Here is an 18,576-nt window from a genome sequence, read left to right as displayed (position 1 = left end):
CACTTTTCTTCCAGTAGGAGGCTCTCCACCCTCCAAATCATCCCCTTCTGCAAATGAAATGAGCCCTTCTATATTCACCAACCCCCAATATATGCAAATTTATTCTGAATGCCTTCCACCTTATCTGAGAGAGGCTGTACCTAATTATCTCTCTCTTTGTCAGATAAGGTTAGATGATTCCAGTATTGAGCTTTCAGGACGTACCTTTTCCGGGTTCAGTTTTAGCTCTTTTGTTACTGCACAACCTAGAGCAGCAAAGGCTTCATTGATTTCATACAAGTCCACCTGATCCGCTGTCCAACCTGCTTTTTCCAGCTGCAGAAGGGCAAACAAGTAATTAACATCAAGGCTTCAAGCAATTAGCAGCAAAGCTGGTCTGTGTGCCTTCAGGTTTTAGAAGCAGAATATAACCAACTAGATTCCAGACATTAGGAAAACAGGGTAATGCTATGGGCAGTTGGTTATTGACTTTAAAAATACTGTTTGAAGCCTTCCCATTAACATGGAAGATGTAAAATTTTACACATAGGCTCATTAAATAGCATGAGTCTCACAGAAACTATGTGTGCCAATGTCTCAGATTTATTCATAGAAACTAAAGGAGTGCATTGCTTGGAAAACAGTAATTTAGCATCAACTGAAGATTTCTGAAAATCAGGGCTTTTTTTTCAGCCAGAACTCCGTTCCGGCACCTTTCAGGTGGGCACTATTGCCATTATAGGAGAACAAGGGAGGCGTTCATAGTGAGTTCCAGCACCTCTTTTTCTAGAAAAATGGCACTGCCCAAAACATTTTTAAAATTACCATATTTTTCCGTATATAAGACTAGGTTTTCCCCCTGAAAAATAATGTCAAAAATTAAAGGGCGTCTTATGCAAAGATACATCTCCACTCCATTTTCTTAAATCTGAGCCCCCCAAAATAGCAGGCATCTTATATATGAGGGCATCTTATAGACGGAAAAATACAGTATATCGTTCGGGAGGAAGTAGAGTATATGTTTAATACAAGATTTGTTACTCAGGACTAACCAACTACAGTGGTACCTCGGGTTACATACGCTTCAGGTTACAGACTCCGCTAACCCAGAAATAGTTCTTCGGGTTAATAATAATAATATAATAATAATAAATTTTATTTAAACCCCACCCTCTCCAGCCGAAGCTGGGCTCAGAGCGGCTAACGAAAGTAAAATGATACAACATTCTAAAATCATTTTATTAAGAACTTTGCTTTAGGATGAGAACAGAAATTGTGGTCTGGCAGTGCGGTGGCAGCGGGAGGCCCCATTAGCTAAAGTGGTGCTTGAGGTTAAGAACAGTTTCAGGTTAAGAACGGACCTCCGGAACAAACAGTACTTAACCCGAGGTACCACTGTATTCTGAAAAGATTTGCCCTGTTCCCAATATATTACTTACAGATTTCTTTATGGCTGAGACAGGCGCAATCCCCATGACAGAAGGATCTACACCAGCTTGGGCCCAGGATACAATCCGTGCCAAAGGGGCAAGACCTCGTTTAAGGGCTTCAGCTTTCTTCATGAGAATTACAGCTGCAGCACCATCATTTAGACCTGGAGTGGAGTGGGGCGGGGGGGGGGGGGGAGAGAGGGGACACAGCTTGAGACTCAAAACATGCCATTGAAAGCATTCTCCAGGTAGAGTAAAACCTGAAAGTACCGGTAGATAGAACTACCATAGTAGAAATCTTTTGCCCTCTGCCCTTCAGCTGCCTATTAGCACAGGAGTGAATTAGCTTTTTCTAGCCAGTGGGCCAAATCCTTATCCCCATGACCTAGTGTGCCAAATTTAACAAGTAGATTTCCCCACAAACATTACTAGAGCTTCCCCCCACCCCCAATGTCACAACTGGAAAGCAATGGCAAATGAGACTCGTATACAAATATAACGGTCATATTTTAGTCATTTATTTCATAAAAATTATACACCACTTGATTGTAAAAAAAACAACTACTTCAAAGTGGTTGATGGGAACACTTATCTTCTTCAAAATTGTAATCATCAGTAAGTTATCAGTATTAGGTAAAGGTAAAGGACCCCTGGCAGTTAAGTCCAGTCGCGAATGATTCTGGGGTTGTGGCGCTCCGCTCATCTTGCTTTACAGGCCGAGGGAGCCAACGTTTGTCCGTAGACAGTTTTTCCGGGTCATGTGGCCAGCATGACTAAGCCGCTTCTGGCAAAACCAGAGCAGCGCATGGAAACGCCGTTTACCTTCCCGCCGGAGCGGTACCTATTTATCTACTTGCACTTTGACGTTCTTTCAAACTGCTAGGTTGGCAGGAGCTGGGATTGAACAACGGGAGCTCACCCCATCGCAGGGATTCAAACCGCTGACCTTCCGATTGGCAAGCCCTAGGCGAACCAAATTGTTTAAGGATGGTATATTGAAAAGTGTGACCTGCCACAAAATGTTGCGGTATGGCTCAGTTCCCCTGTTCGGGATTCAAAACATTCCAGCTTATCCATCCCAGTTTTCCATTCTCACCTCCCCCAGCCCATCAGCATCCTGCGGCCACTGAGCACGCTTATTCCTCACTGGGAAGTTTTGAGGGTTCTCCCCTTGCAGATTTCCCCTAAAGATTTATACATTTCTTTGTACTTCCACAAAGGTGGGGGTTCCCAGCTTGGTGCTGCTGCATTGGCTACATATACAGCACTTTGAGATCGGGTTAAGTATATACAAGTAGGACCTGCAAGAAAATGTACAGAATTCCGGACACTCCCATCTCTTTCCTACAGGCTTCCATTTCTCCCGCCGTCTGTCATCAGCATTCCAGGCCCACTGAGCGTGCTCAGTCCATACTGAGTTTTCCCCTTTGAGGGTTCATGAGGGACAGAAACACGCCTTACAACTTTGAAGGACAACACAACACTTTAAAAGAGGCTTTTGGGATTCTGCATGGCAAACTGTATTTTACAAACAGTACTTTGTACTGGTCTTTAAGGCTGGATCTAGACACATCAAAGAAGCGTTTCAGTTTATAGCATTGTAAATTGTATAGCATTGTAAATTTAAACAGGGAAAACAGGTAGAGAAAAACGGGAAAACAATGTTCTCACACATACAATGCATATAAATTGTTTTTTCTTTACCAGTCTAGTAGAGTCCTAAGTCCCTACTGAGGAAAGGCCTAACAACCACCTCCCCCTCCCCCTCCCCCTCCCCACTGCAATGCCCCAAGCTGTGGTTGGAGAAAATGCATGCCTTTCCCCTGCCCCAAGTATTCCCGATTGTATCTGCCTGAAGTTAAATAAAACTTGCTTGAAGCAGATGCATTTTAAGCATTATATTTAAGTGGTATCCATTATGATCCTTAATCACCCACCCTTCACCCTCGGGTCCTGGGATGGGTTACAAAATTAAAACGCACTATTAAAAATGGTTTATAACATCTTAAACAAACCTGAGGCATTTGCTGCGGTCACGGTTCCTGTTCCATCAGTTATAAAAAAAGGCTTCAGCTTTGCCATCGTTTCCAACTTGGTACCAGGGCGAGGATGCTCATCTGCTTTCACTTCGACTGGACCTGCAAGGCAGCAAGTATTTCAGAAAGAACTGTCTACGTAGAAGTTAAAATGGAACCTAAGATCTCTATACCCTATCCAAATGGAAATTCATCTCACTGCTCCCAACCCATACCCCATCCTGTCCTCTTCCATTCACTTCAATGGAAGCAGTCGCTCTGTGCTTGCAGAGCCAGCCCTCCACTGCAGTACAATGGGAAGACACACTCACACAGCAACTCATAACAACTCTGTGCTCCCACGGAAGAATGCCTAGGGCTCCGGTCTACTTCCAATACGTACAAAGGTACGCAACAACAATACTGCTTAGAGTTAACCCATGGAACCTTCGGCTTCTGAGGTTCCACCTCTCTTTTGACTTACAGTGGTACCCATAGGCGCCGACTCCATGGGGCCTGAGGGGGCCCGAGCCCCCTCAAAAAATCGTTTGGGGGGGCTCCGCCCCCCCCAATAATTTAAGAAAATTATTAGTTATATTATGCTTTGTAAAATCACAAAATTATGTTGGTATTTTTTATTTTCCTTGTTTGACGATAGTTACCTTTTAAAATACATTCAGTAATGAGTTAAAACAAAGCCACTCCCGATCTAGAGAGTGGGTGGGGTTGCGGGCTCTCGACCCATCAACAATCTCGCGGGGCTGGCGCCAGCCCCGCAAGAAGCGGGGATTCCCCCTAGCTCATTATTATTCACCGCCCACGACGGCAGCCAATCGGCTGCTGCAAAGGGCGGGCCCTCACAGGTTCACTTAAGGTCGGGGCAGCCCGGGGCTCGCCCCTTTCGTTCCCCAGCAGCAGCGGTTTGGAGGTCTTGGGCCCCCCCAATATTTTTTATAAGTCGGTATGGGCCCCCGCCCCCCCAATATTTTTTATAAGTCGGCACCCCTGGTGGTACCTCGGGTTACATACGCTTCAGGTTACATACACTTCAGATTACAGACTCCGTTAACCCAGAAATAGTACCTCGGGTTAAGAACTTTGCTTCAGGATGAGAACAGAAATCGTGCTCCGGTGGCATGGCGGCAGCAGGAGGCCCCATTAGCTAAAGTGGTGCTTCAGGTTAAGAACAATTTCAGGTTATGAACAAATTAAGTACTTAACCCAAGGTACCACTGTACTGTTAAATGAATTAGACTTTAAGACAAAGTTTCAGAAGGTCAGGAAATGTTGGCTCAGAACGTTTCAAACAGGAGACCTCTGAAAAATTGCTTTGCAGCCGGACAGCAGTAAAATGGTTACCATCCATCATTTCCGCTTTACTTCTCACAGTGACAATGTAAATTACTAATCTTGTGGGCCAGACTCCACCCACCTCTGAGTTAGATCATTATCCCTGATAACAGAGGAAGAACTGAAGCACAGAAACAGATCCAGATCATGATAACCAGTCATGCGCCCTGTACCCAGAACAGTTGTTGCTATGAATGCATACTTACCTTTCCTAGAAGGCACAGAAACAGGAACAATCTCTTTATCAAAATAGCCAGCCTTCTGGGCATTTTCAGCCTTGTTCTGTGACTGTACAGCCAGTTGATCTTGCTCCTCTCGACTAACCTGCCACTGCTTGGCAACATTTTCAGCTGAAACCAGGAATTGGGGAGTATATACTCATTATCAAGATGCAGCAAGAGTCACATTGCCATATGCACAGCACAGCTTTAATTGCATCAAAAGTTCAGTAATGAACTATGGGAACCTGCTGCCTCCAACGTTCATGCTTACTCATGACACAATCAAATCTGTTTTGTTGGAAAGGTATGCCTGTTGCTTAAATAAATGTTTAAAGCTAATGCTGAAGGAAATGCGAAAGCTGAAATGGTCCATCTAATATTTAATAAATAAAAATAATATCCAATATTGAACTAGACTCTTCCCCCACCCACTTGACAATGCCATTTGGAAGAATCATACGGCTTACCAGTTATACCCATGTGGTAGTGGTAGAAGGCATCTGTCAAACCATCCAAGATCAGAGTGTCCTGCAAGGAGGCTTCCCCCATCTTCAACCCATTGCGCATATGAATGACATGAGGTGCCTGCAAGCAAATCATTTTGACACATTTAGAATTCTAAGAATGACGTTGTTTGGAGGTGGGTGGAAATCAAGTCTCTTCTGGCCAGTCCCTCGTCAGGTCACAGCTATTCCGATTTCTATAAACAAATGAGGTCTACGGAAGGGACCGCAGTACAAGGTTCGCTTATGGAAGATGCAACCCCAGTTGAAAGAATCGCGTAGGAGGTGACAGGGTATACCTCTTCCAGAGCCCTTGGAGGACTGATGATGATCTGAGTAGGCCATACATGGGCAAATGGTCAATCCAGAGACATCCAAGGTATGCTCAGTTGGCAAAGTAGTTGACTAGAAAAGGATCCTACCTGTTCTGGATGGGGTTGCACCACTGGTGATGTCAGGACTTTAGGGCAAAAAGAGAGGGGAATGAGCAGGAACACAGCAGGACTGTGATTTGAAGTGAAATGATGGCCATCTAAAGAGGGGAGCCCCCATTAAGTCAATTAAGTCCAGAGTCTAACTTTACTTAACTGAATCAATGAATTACACACTCTCTCTGCCGCCCCATGTCTACAGCTTGGGGATGTTGTTAGACCCAGCCTTGTTTTCAGTCATAATGATTCCACCATGCAAATAATGGCTATTCTGAACTAGTCCAAATCTTTCTACCCTGAGAATTGTTCCAAACCACTGGAACCAACTAAGTCTGAGGGCCTGAGAGCCCTTTTATGAACAGCAAAAGCCTCACCTTGCTCATGCTTTCCATGCCTCCAGCCACTACAATACTGGAATCTCCTATCATGATGGACTGAGCGCCTAAGCACACGGCTTTCAGGCCTGAACCGCATATCATCTGGCAGCTCCAAGCAGGTATCTCATATGGAATCCCAGCAGCGACACTGGCTTGTCGGGCAGGATTCTGACCAGCACCTGCAGAAATAGAAAGAATTAATCAGCATGCAGAGACAACCAGGCTCAACTGCTCTCATTCCTTCCCCCTGCCCAACTTTTGGCCCTCCCCATTCCTTTCCATATGAAAAGGCAAAAAGGACACAGAAACACCATTCGGCTACAATATTCTCAAGCATCCTGTTTTGTTCTTAAGTGGGTAGCTGGCTCTTGCTTGCAGAACCAGACACTGCTTTCCAAAACTTACACTTAACTCTGCATTTCAACACCTGCCTTTGGGTTGCTCAAGTCACCTCTGCTCTGGATTTACTGGTGTCAAGAGTGTTTTCTGCTCTTCCCTGACACCTGATTTAGGGCTTCCGTGCCTTCAGGATAAATTACAACATTCCTATGAGCTGGGCTTCATTTAGTTTTGAACTCCCACGTTCCACTGACACAACTTCTGCACCTTCCCTCCGTCTTCCATGTTCTTTTTCTGGGCACCTTCCAGGAGTCAAAATAAAACCTCCTTGCTTCATGACCACTTTTCAACCCTGCACAACAGTTCTGCCAATCAGAAAGAAGGTGCCTGGTTTCCCATGATAAGTTCTAGTCAGTGAAGTGCTGCAACCCGAATTCTGCAACTTCAACCCCAAGGTAATTTTCATTATGAGGGAACCCTATGTCACCTCAGCCCTCCCCCAAAGGAATTTCCCTGTAGGCAACCGTCTACTAGGGGACACTTAACCATGGAAGACCATCTCAGGTTAGCTTGGATTGGGGAAGACTGTGAGGGGCTCAGCAAACAAGGGATTAGGAAGAAAGTATGAACCGGGGTTAGGGACTGAGAAGGTATCAGCGGGAGCATCGATAGTGAATAGGATTATTGTGGACTGGAAACTCAGGAGTGGGCAAGGAACATTTTTATAAGATTCATTTGCAGAATGAGGGAGGGTAGGGAACTTCAGGCCAAAGGGCAAAATACAACCTTTCAAAACTCTTTATCTGGCTCTTGGGGTGGAGATAGAGAGGGATGTGCGAGTGTGGAGAAAGTAGCCTACTGTGCAAATTCACCTCAACTGCTCCATCGACTTTCCCCTCTGCTCTTTCCCCCACTCTACTGACATGCGTCCCCTGCCCAGAAGGGACTGCTGCCCTCAGACTGAAGAAGGCTCCCCACCCCTTGGTTAGCATGTAGGGATGTGCTGTGACAGGCTTTTAAACTCCAGATGTTGACCTTTCAAGGTAAGGGAAACTCTTCCTACTAAGCAGTTATTCCTTAGAATACAACTGCTCCCTTATAAACCAACTTCCCATGAGTTATGATGCAACCTGAGGTAAGGTTATTTTGGAATTCCCTTCTGAGATTTAAATTAAATGAATTAGAGTAAATGAGGATATTCACTACCATTTGCTCACAAATAACATCCAAGTGTTTGCTCTCAGGAAATCTGATATATTAGCATTGAGATGAAGAAAAATGGTAAGTAGGGTTGCAATCCAGCAAACTGTTGTAGCTTGAATACCCTCGGTGCTGCCGGAGGTGAGATAGCTGTGGCTTATCAATGAAGCCTCTTCTCTGGCCGTGTGGTCCACCACATGTTCTGACTGATGTGGCACACGGGGAGTCCTATATGTTGTGACAGAGAGGGGAGATGACAGGACCAGAGAAAGAACAGTCACAGTTGCTTCATCTCTGGCTGCCAGGGGCAATGAAAGGTTACAAGACAACTTGCTGTAAGCTGGCAACCCTACTTACACAGGGGAAGAGAAGGTGAGCTGTACAGTAGAGGAAGATAAAAAAATATGACTCATAGTATAAATGCATATTTGTCCAAGTATTGCAAAAGCCCTAGCGAAGAGGGCAAAACAGATTCCAGACCAGAACCTGAGAAAACTGGTTCACTTAAGACATACCTGCAGCCAAGACTTGTCCAAATATAACCTCAGATACTTCTTTAGGTTCAATTTTTGCCCTCTTCAAGGTTTCCTTGATGGCTACAGAAGCCAGCTCATGGGCATGCAAAGTAGACAAGGCACCATTGAAGGATCCTAGATAAAATGCAAGTTAAGTTGTTATACTACAGACAGGCCTTTTTCAACCAGTAAATAAGTACTTTAGGAAAAGGTTTGTGAATCCAGGTCCAGTTAGGCATATGTAAATGAAGTAATATGGGGTGGGGTGTTGCATAACTGGAATTGTACATATGACTCAAATTATGTTTCCTAGTAAATCTTTGTGCATAAGTGAAACATAATCTTGTCCATGCTGACTTTAAAATTGGGTCTCACTAATTTAAATGAGACACTAATTTAAATGAGGAAGGATTTATGTTGGTGGGAGCAGACGTATTGTTGGGGGCAGGCTTTATGTTGTGGGGGGGGCAGAACTTCAGTTAAGTATTTTTATTGTTTTAGTTGATCATTGGGGGGGCACCTGGCCTCCCAACCCCCCCTTGGTTACACCCATGATTGAGTATTATGCAAATAAAGGCTCCCTTTGGTTTGTTTTCTATTTTGCTGTCTTTCAGTTTCAGTCATTCATGCTCAAAATCATCTAAATTTGGGGTGGAAAGCACTCTCTCCTCAATGCAACATACCCCATAACACACACTGCTTGTGCCGCTCTTCACACTTGCTTTGTGTGAAATGGGTTTAAAAAACGTATTCATTGTCAAACTGGAAACTCTGGCGTGAAGCCAAATAAAAAAAAGAGAGGCAGAGGTATTAAAGCTAAGTTGTGCAATAACCAGTGTGAATATTAAGAGTTAGTATGGAGAATAAAAAATAGACTATCAAGAGTGGGGAAAGATGATTTTTAAATAGAAGACAAAAGAGTAAACTTGTCGAAGCAGATAAGAGGCTGCATTAAAGTAGAGGCAATAATCTATTTTGTCCTGCGGTTACACACAGAGGAAACACACCCCTCATAAAGACATGCCACAGGTAATCAATGTTTAAAACAACTCTGCACATGTTCAGAGGTACTCAACCTGTATTTTTGAGATCAGGAGTTGGCATTGCATCTTTCTCCCAAAGCAAGTTGCCGACCCTGGATCCCCCTCTCCAAGGACATTGTCACATGACCCAAGAGCCACATACTTTACCCAGGGCTGGATTTAGGTTTGATGAGGCCCTAAGCTACTGAAGGGAATGGGGCCCTTTATATGTCCAGCTGTCCTTTGTCAACAACAAATTGTTGCAGTTTTTTGTGTTGAATATATGCTATATAGTAATTTATGGATCTAACAGGTATCTAAAGCCATTTGCACATAACAATATGTATTTTATCAAAGTAACTTACATCATAGGCACCATATGTATAGAAATGAGCAAACCAGTGATATTTTAGGGAGCAGGCTAGCAGGCGGGGCCCATTACTTACACCATAGGAACCTACACAACAAAAAACACTGTTGCTGTATGTAGGTTTTATTTTGTTTTTTATCTTATATTTTGGAAATGTACATCCGTGGTTTTTTTTTTCTTTAAATTTTTTAGGGGCCCCGAAGAGAGTGGGGCCTAAGCTAGAGCTTGTTTAGTATATCCGTAAATCCGGCACTGCTACTACCTTGCAGCCATCTCTGTGCAGAGGACTGGCTAAAGAGCAGCATTAGGTTCTGTTAATCTAATGAGAGAACAGAAGCGAGCCAAGCTTTCATGGTTCTACCCGGCGCAGGCCAATCGGAGGAAGAGCGCGATTCGTCAGCGCCTCTCACGAAGCAATCACAGGGCTGCTCCACCCGGTGGCTCTACAGTTCCTACCCAATCACTGGGCGAGGAGGAGCCTGGAGTGACCACGTTAATATTTACCACCGGCTCTACGCCACAAGTACTCCACGAAAATTAGAAACTCCGAAATGAAGATTAGGTTGCCTGTTCTATTGAACTCAACGCGGCCGGCTGGCTTCCGAGAAGACATGTTTGCATGGTTAGGTTTGGGCGATCTGGGGGAAATGGCTCTAGAAGCTTGCAGTCCTCATGAAAACAGAGAAGAGTTTAGTCAAAATTGACAAGACGCCCACCTTTCATGTAGTTGCAATCGCAAAAATATTATTTAACTTTGGATTAGGGCCAACAAGCACGTTGATTTGGGATGACGTCTAATGGATCAAAACGACAGCTCATCTTCGGATACTCGCACTCTTCGTCCTCTCTTAAAACCACGAAGGGCTGGCCAATCTAAACTGCCCCCACCCTTCCTTCGAGTCTGCAGTTCCCCTTCCACGAGAAATGGGCTACAGCTCAACTGAAGGAGCGCTAAAATGATACTGGGCAGGCACTGCGATAGCGAATGCTTCGCTTTCCAGCCGCAATCAAAAAGATCAGATCAGAAGAATCCTTATTTGCATCAGCCACTAGCCATAAGCAATAGAATAAAATAAAATGGGCTGAAGATAGAGGTAAAAACTTAACTAGACAAAATACATTTTGGAGGTTTACATCAATGATCAAGATCAGAAAGGAAGCGGAGTTTCTCCATTGGGTAAAATATTCCTTTCAGGCCCAAAGCCGCCGCAGCCGGCCTTGCGCGCCCTCCCACTCACCGACCGGGGTCCTGACAGCAGCCACGAGCACAACACCTTCCCCGCTTGCATCCATGCCTCCTCCAAGTCTGCTTCGGCGGCTGGTCCTGCTGCACCTTAAGCCTGGCCTTTAAGCCGCCTCGCGCCGCCCGAAAACCCCACGCGCGTCCTCATTGGCTGCGCGGGGCTACTCCCACCCCCTCGAGCGCCTCCGTCACGGAGGGCTCGGCTGAGCGTGCCGTCACATGACAGGCGGGAGGAGGGAGGGGTCTGAGAAGGAGGGAGGTTGCGTTTTCGCTTCCAGAGAGGCTTTGAAGGTCTCCGTGCCAAAAAGATGGAGGATGCTAGTGTGCGGGAAGCTTCACTGAGGGCTTGCAAAATTGTCCAGTAGCACCTTAGAGACCAATTAAGTTTGTTCTGGGTATAAGCTTTCGTGTGCCTGCACACTTCTTCAGATGCACACGAAAGCTTATGCCCAGAAAAAACTTAGTTGGTCTTTAAGGTGCTACTGGACAATTTTTTTAAAATTGTTACATATATTTCGACTGCGTCAGACCAACACGGCTACTTACCTGAATCTGAGGACTTGCAGTTGTCACTCCCTCAGCCTTCCTCCCAGGAGCCCAGGGGAGGTTAACACGGGGTTTCCCCGCTGAAGCGATTCGAAATGATCGATTTATCACCGTTTCTATTCCCTGCCCCCCCCCAAGGAGATCAGAGATTAGAGGAACAACATTTTGTCCTCACAATAGGGTCCCCAGCTTGTGCGTGCTGTTAATCTGAAGAATATTTGTTGTAATTATTTATTGTTACTTGTTTACAACATAACAACTCTAACAATGTTATCAGCACAAGTCAAACAGCCAGCTGCTTCTTTTTTCAGGGAGCATCCTTAAGCTCTAGACACCTTAACATTAAATCAGACATGAACTCTAGAAAGTAAAGTCTCAACCAAGACCTAGAAGAACCATGCCCACTCTTAACTTTTCCTTTCATATTGCTTGTTAATACCAACGGTAAATCATCAGTCAAGTTGCTTTAAAATGCAGACTCATTCTTAACATTATAATTATAATTATTAAATTTATTACCCAGCCTTCACCCTAAGGTCCTATGACAGGTTACAAAAATTAAAAACACAGTTTACAACATTTAAAAAGCTTACAATTAAAAAACACAATCGCAAAAAAATAGTGTTGGTCCTGAAAATATATATTTCAGGGGTCTAGACCAGGGTAAAGACCTGCACCTTCAGGATTCACCAAAAACATTGTACATAGAAGATTTGTTTTTCCGCTTTGCTGAAAGTCATTGTGCAAGATAATGATCTCCCCATTAATTTCTTCCTTGTTGATCTGATTTGCCAATAGAAGTTCCCATATGAGCATGCAAACTAGTGTGCCTTAAACTCAGCACATAGACAGAGTTTGGCTCTGGAACCTGTTTTCAGTGCCAGGATTCAACCCTGGAACATATGATGCAATACTAAAGAGTATCCAACCAGATAAATATCATGAATTACTACATAGTATGTAATAAAACTATATTAAATTCTGTCTTATAAAAGATCTGATCAATCACATGCATGACAAATCACGTTGAGCTCCATTGTGAACTGCTAGTCCATTTGTGGTAGTAAACCTCTAAGTTACAGTGAAGAACCCTGCCTTTTCCCTTTTTCTTCTGTTACCAGATGGGTAAATACTGCATCCCAACTTTCCTCTTATCTCCCAAAATTTTCTGTTTCATGACATGGAACCTTTTCTGGTTTTTCCATTTCTGCAAAGCTGGGCCTTTAAGACTCTCCCTCATAATTCCTATTTGATAACTCTCCACTTATTCACCTCAATCTCTGCAATGGTAATTAAATATATTGTCCAGGCACTGTATAGTGTCCAGGCCTTGCTTGCGTACAGCATTATTCTATAGTGGTGTTTCAAGCTTCAAAACTGTATTATTGAAGGAAGGTGAGGACAGGTGACCTCACCTAGGCCCGAAGTCACCCCCCACCAAAGCAGGCTCAAAGCTTCTCAAGCTTTTCAAAATCATTTTCTCAGCAGCTAAGCATCAGAAACATTCCGCTTGCTGTAACTAAAAAGATTGTAACAAAGGTAGAGAACAGTCCATTGTTTCTCAGGCCTTTCTCATGCCTTCTGGCCTTCCTAAAGAACCACATTGCAACTTACTTTCTGTCCCGGAACCATGCCAGAACAAGAGATTGAAACATATCTGAACACTCTGAAACCCTTTTCCTGGAAGGGTGCCAAGAGTCCCAAGAGTCCCAAGACAGCTTTCTGTTCATGCTCAGAGGACTCCTGAGGGAGGAGAAAGGAGGAGGGAACTGGAAAGGGGTATATATGCTTGTGCACATGATTGTGAATTTCGTGCATGCTTTTTGTGACTTATCACACTTGCTCCTTCTACCAGTCCATGGATGGTAGAAATAAAAGCCTTTCCTCCGAAACTATTCCTTGAGTGTCTGTTGACTCCCACTTCCCTTTCCCAGGCGCAATATTTTTCCCACCCAAGGGCAAAGCCTCATAAGGCTACATTATCACTTGCAAATCATTTTATATTGGCATGAAGCCAGCTCTAAACTTTTAGTCGTTTTAAAATAAATATTACAATTATAACAAGAAGCAGCAAGCATACTAATATTGGTCTGTGTTAAATTCCCAAATGACCTAAGGTTATCAAAGCCAATCCAAGTGCATATGTGGACATAATAATCTCCAGTAAAGAATCCATGAATACTACTTTTTTATTCTGCTAAATTATCCCTTCAGTGAACATGTGTGCAAGAGATGTTTGTGTAAATGTGTGTGCTAATGCACTAGCAGATCTGGTGGTACTACCATTTGGCCTGTTGCTGTAAGTAGATGGGGATCTATAAGCAAGGAAAGGCCTGCTACCCAAGGCCTCTGACAGGAGAGCATCCTTGTCCCAAATGGGCTATAGTTCATTGATGATATGTTCTAGCTAGCAGATGTAGGTGACAAATGGTGCTCTGTCACTTTCTCTTCTGTTTTTCAAAGGAGACTTCTTATTCTTGAGTATTCACGTTACTGATGCTGATAAACAGCACTAAAGCAGTGCAGGCTTATAGCAGCCATACCACCTTCCCTTTCCTTTGTGAAATTCAGTTTGTTGAGTAAGTAGGCGAAAAGCAAACTTCTGTTTCTCCACCTGAGTCCCCTATGTGCAATATGGGAATAATAATAATTGATCCTACAGTGATAGCGTAAAATTAATGATATTTCTATGTGAAGTACTCTGAATATTCTAAAGTACTGTATACAACAAAAAGCTATAATATGGGTTGTTTGCAATGAAGTTGTTCTCTTCCCCTCCCTCTCACCTCCTTGTGCACTCCCTCAAATCTGCTCTGCGGGGTTTGGGGAACCCCTAAAACAGATTGGGGGCTGGAGGAGAGGGAGGTACAAGGGCACAAGTGGAAGTCCTTACATGACTGGAACAAGTTTGCTGGATACCATCCTATGTCATCACTGCAAATGATGGTCAAATGTCATATTAAGGTGAACTGCTAGTGTAATCAAATAATAGAGTTTAGAAAAGTTGGTAAATCAGCAACTATGAAAGTTAAGAGGTCCTTCTGAAGGTGAATGCCAGCAAAAATTTGAAGCCAAGAATCTAGCACTCCTGGCGCACTAAATAAACATTAACAAATAGTTGCAGGGGTGTATGTGTGGATATCAGTAGTTCATTTAGTAATGCCTTTTTGTCAAAATGATCAGTAAAAACTGCTGACGTCTGAGGGAATACTCAAAAGTGTATTCAGGATAGTAGCCATGATGAGTTTTTATTTTGCTCCTCCAACTTTTTAAAAACACCCCACTACCACCAATATATACATTACTAGCACCTTGAACCCAGTGTTGCTTGGGAATACTAATGCACTAAAAATCAGTGCAGTTTTGGAAGGTTCAGTCCATCATATTGATTCAAAATGGCATGCATATATAGACACAAACCTGCTTATTGATCTCAGGAACCGTCATGCAAAATTTGGTTACGATATCTTACAAGGTTTCCAAATGCAGAACAAACAAACAATATAGTTACATAATGTGTGGCCGCATTTTTCACATCACATGCCTTTTTAAGAACTTGAAGATTTATTGAGATGTCAGAAGTGTTAATGGTTCTTATGTATCACAAACAATTCTGCAACAGTTTAAAAAACTGAAATACATCAACTTATTAGCACAGTTCTGACAACAAATTCTGCACCAACATAAAACAATTAGTGAATAAAATATGGTTCTAGATTGGGGTATTTCCCCATTTGATTTCACTATTAAACAGTGTGTACTTATATTTGGTGGAACTACTACTACTGCAGCTTTCCAGTGTAGTAGTTGTGGTCCCACCACCAATGATAAAGCTGAATTTCACAGACCACCTAAATGGAGCTCCTAAGACTACCAGTGGCTCACAGAACACCATCTGAGAACCTCTGACACAAACATTATCCAAGATGACTGGATTGAATTATAACCCCCTTCACAGCAGTTACTCCTGTAACTACATATTTACACTGGGGCATTGTTTCTTGTGAGTTCCCTGCCCCTATGTCAAGGCTACTCCAGTCTCCAATGCTTTAAGAGCTATGAATTCCAGCTGTGGCATCTGCTTCACCTTTCTTGTGTCCTGATCTTATGAGTTATGACCACATATTATCTAATATCATTTGATACATATCCTCCAGGATTAATATTCCTTGTTTTGAGGCTGCCTTCATGAACAGTCGCCCACTGGCTGGACCTCCTATGAGTCTCTCCCTTTGCAATTGTTGACCACTTTTGACCTCTTTAGGCCACTCTGCTTGTCAGTAAAATTCTGAACATGCTCATCTTATTGGCCCTGGTTCTGTTAAAGGTTGTTCATACCATGACCCACCTTGATACTGTTTTCAGTCTTCACTTTTCTTCAACTGCCACATATAGCCTTCCTTTTGATTTTTTTTTTAAAAGAGAAAAGCGAAGTAATAGTTTCTGTGAGTACGCCTACAGCTTAAAGTGTAAATTTAACTATTCTCTCCTCCTTCATCCCTGTAATAAAACCTGGGAGTTGTAATGCCAGAGTAGTGCCGGGACCTCTGAGACACAATTCCCTCATATTTCTGTAGTTAGAATCTCCAGAGGACCTTAGCATCATCCATAACAGTTTAAGGTGGCAATGCTAAGTACCTTACCTGGGAGTAAATCTCATTGAACGTATTGATTTAAGGTCACTTCTGAGTGAATAAGGATGATATGTTTACACTTTGTCATTTGACTAAATAATAGCACCACAGACACATGTGAAGATGCTCTTCCTGTTGCATTACCATCCTTAGCAGATACAAGTACGGAAACCCCATGATGAATTAAAAAAAAAACCTGTAAGAATGATGCATAGGTGTATTTCAGATACTTTGAAATACTATTAGTGTTAGATGGGGGCTTCCATGTCAACGTACTAATATTTACACATGGAAAACAAGATATTTCCACAGAATTACAACATGGATTCCTACTGTTAAGTAAACCCTGGTAATTCTACCAGGCTTATAGGGAACAGGCACACTTTTCCCCTTAAAAAAATGTGTGTGGGGAGTTAGTTAATTCCAGAGTTCTTTTTCTGTTCATAATATAGCAGATCTGCCCTCTAGTGATGAGTGTACTTTATTTATTTATTTTACTCCTGCCAACATGCTGGAGGCAACACTGCTAAGAAAACACAGAAAGGGTTGTTGTTTTACAAAGGTTGAAACTACAATAAAACACTTAAAAAATTCTTTCTCACATTTCTTTGCATAATGCCCATTGCACCAAGTTACATTTGCCCCACTTTAAATGTCACACAGAATAATACACTGTATTTCTCAAAATTTTGCTAAGGTTCTTAAAAAAAGAGATAGATAAGAGAGAACTGAAAGGTTGGGAGGGAACTGAATTATATGCAATACTTACTTTTCCTTCCAACCCTAACTCAGGGCTAGACCGAAACATTTTGTTACCTGAAACAAAAGTACACGATGACATCCCTTACAGCAGCTGCTATAATCATAGATTTATAAGGGACCCTGAGGATTATCTAGTCTAACCCCCTGTAATATAAGAATGTGCAGCTGTCTGTTACGGGAATCAAACCTGCAATCTTGGAATTATGCCTCTTCTTCAATTCTAAATCCCAATTTGATTCCCACCAAATGTTTTTACAGAGATATCTTTGATCACAAGGCAGACAATACCCATGACCCCAGGACTGGCTCTGCTTAACCTGTACAGGATATACCACGAATTAGAAACAAAGAACTTAGAACCAATTTGTTAAGGACGACCATTGCCAGGACTGGTGGTATAGGGTGATCTGGCAGGTAGCAGTATTGGGGAAATTGACATGAAAATTGAAGATAGCAAGAGGCCAGGGGAAATATAGTAATTTTTATGCAGTCTGGGTTGACTTTACAGATTATACAAAGAATGAGGCATATAGCAGAACAGTGCCTACGGCCTACAGCACAGTTTGACTTGAATGAAGCACATACTTTAATTGTTATTTTTTCTCCTCCCCACCTGCTTTTGTATAAACCCTGCAAACCACTGATGCTGATACAATAACTTTTTAGCTGTGGACAACCATTCAAGTGATGGTGGCTAATATATATTAATTTGTTTGTTATACACTTTGACAAAGTGATGTGGGGTATTCATAGATGATTCTCTGTATGTAGTTGGCTTATCTTTGTTTAAAATGGTTTTTAAATTTTTTTTAAAGAAAAAGTGACAACTTTCACCTGTTGTTTTTGTTCCAACACTCAGTTTTGCCTCTGACCACAAAGACTGTTTCATAGCTATCAACCTTCCCTTTTTTTGCGGGAAATTGCCTTATTCCAGCACCGTTTCCCACTGCTATCCCGGATTGTTAGATACCCCATATAGACTGTCCCCGGGACAGGTGAGGCTGCTGGTCCCTTATTTTCGAGGCTGCTTGATCCCTTATTTTCAAATCTGAAAGTTGACAGCTATGGACTGTTTAGCTATGGTGGCTAACTTGAGAAGAATCCCTTTAAAAGATATTCTACATCCTGTGCCCGTGAATTCCATAAATTAATCGCAAATCCTATGAATAAATTTGTCAGTCCTAAAGTTAATGCCAATCAACTTTACCGGTTCCCTTCTAATTAACCTCATGGGTAAAGAACGTATCACAGTTGCGAGTCCTGTACCCAACAGCTAAAAAGATACAACTTGTCAAGTTCCTGGATGCAAACATAATTCTGCAATTCCACTTATTTCAGTGGGAGTTACGGGCACTTCGTAACTCTAACCCAATATTACAGCCCGATCGCGTGCACGGGTAGGCGACCCTTCAATGCCACCGATTTCCAAATTCTGCATAGGAACGGACTCGACTCCTCCATTTTCACTCCTTCGGAAAATAAGCCTGTGGACTCAAAAGAAATTCCTGCGTAGGAATTTCACCGCCTCCGCCGCAACTATCTTTCTCCAGCAACATCAAGTCTCCTTCCGCCTCGCTCGGCCTCACTCCTGCAGGTAGTTAGACGGTACGATTCCGAATCCTTCCGCCGACGCTACTAC

At 42.9% G+C, this 18,576-nt stretch overlaps 1 protein-coding gene and 1 long non-coding RNA gene across 2 annotated transcripts in view; both read right to left on the bottom strand.

Moving 5' to 3' along the window:
- Positions 1-18,576, bottom strand: part of ACAT2 (acetyl-CoA acetyltransferase 2) — an 833,137-nt gene that overhangs the window by 714,521 nt on the left and 100,040 nt on the right. The window contains exons 2-9 of the mRNA XM_083732640.1: positions 10,991-11,055; positions 8,361-8,495; positions 6,304-6,485; positions 5,463-5,580; positions 4,981-5,124; positions 3,425-3,547; positions 1,419-1,573; positions 205-315 (exon numbers count right to left, since the gene is read on the bottom strand). Coding sequence (XP_083588766.1) covers positions 205-315; positions 1,419-1,573; positions 3,425-3,547; positions 4,981-5,124; positions 5,463-5,580; positions 6,304-6,485; positions 8,361-8,495; positions 10,991-11,055 — 1,033 coding nt within the window. The remainder of the gene's footprint in view (positions 1-204; positions 316-1,418; positions 1,574-3,424; positions 3,548-4,980; positions 5,125-5,462; positions 5,581-6,303; positions 6,486-8,360; positions 8,496-10,990; positions 11,056-18,576) is intronic.
- On the bottom strand, positions 15,087-18,512 carry LOC310841639. Its single transcript, XR_014562641.1, has 2 exons — positions 18,386-18,512; positions 15,087-16,991 (listed from the first exon to the last, which is right to left on the bottom strand). It is a non-coding gene; the product is annotated as an uncharacterized lncRNA (long non-coding RNA).

The sequence above is a fragment of the Podarcis gaigeae genome (assembly GCF_964106915.1).
Source record: "Podarcis gaigeae genome assembly, chromosome: 3".
NCBI classification, from domain to species: domain Eukaryota; kingdom Metazoa; phylum Chordata; class Lepidosauria; order Squamata; family Lacertidae; genus Podarcis; species Podarcis gaigeae.
Note: the sequence above shows the minus strand (reverse complement) of the source record. Positions and strands in the feature narration are given on the sequence as shown.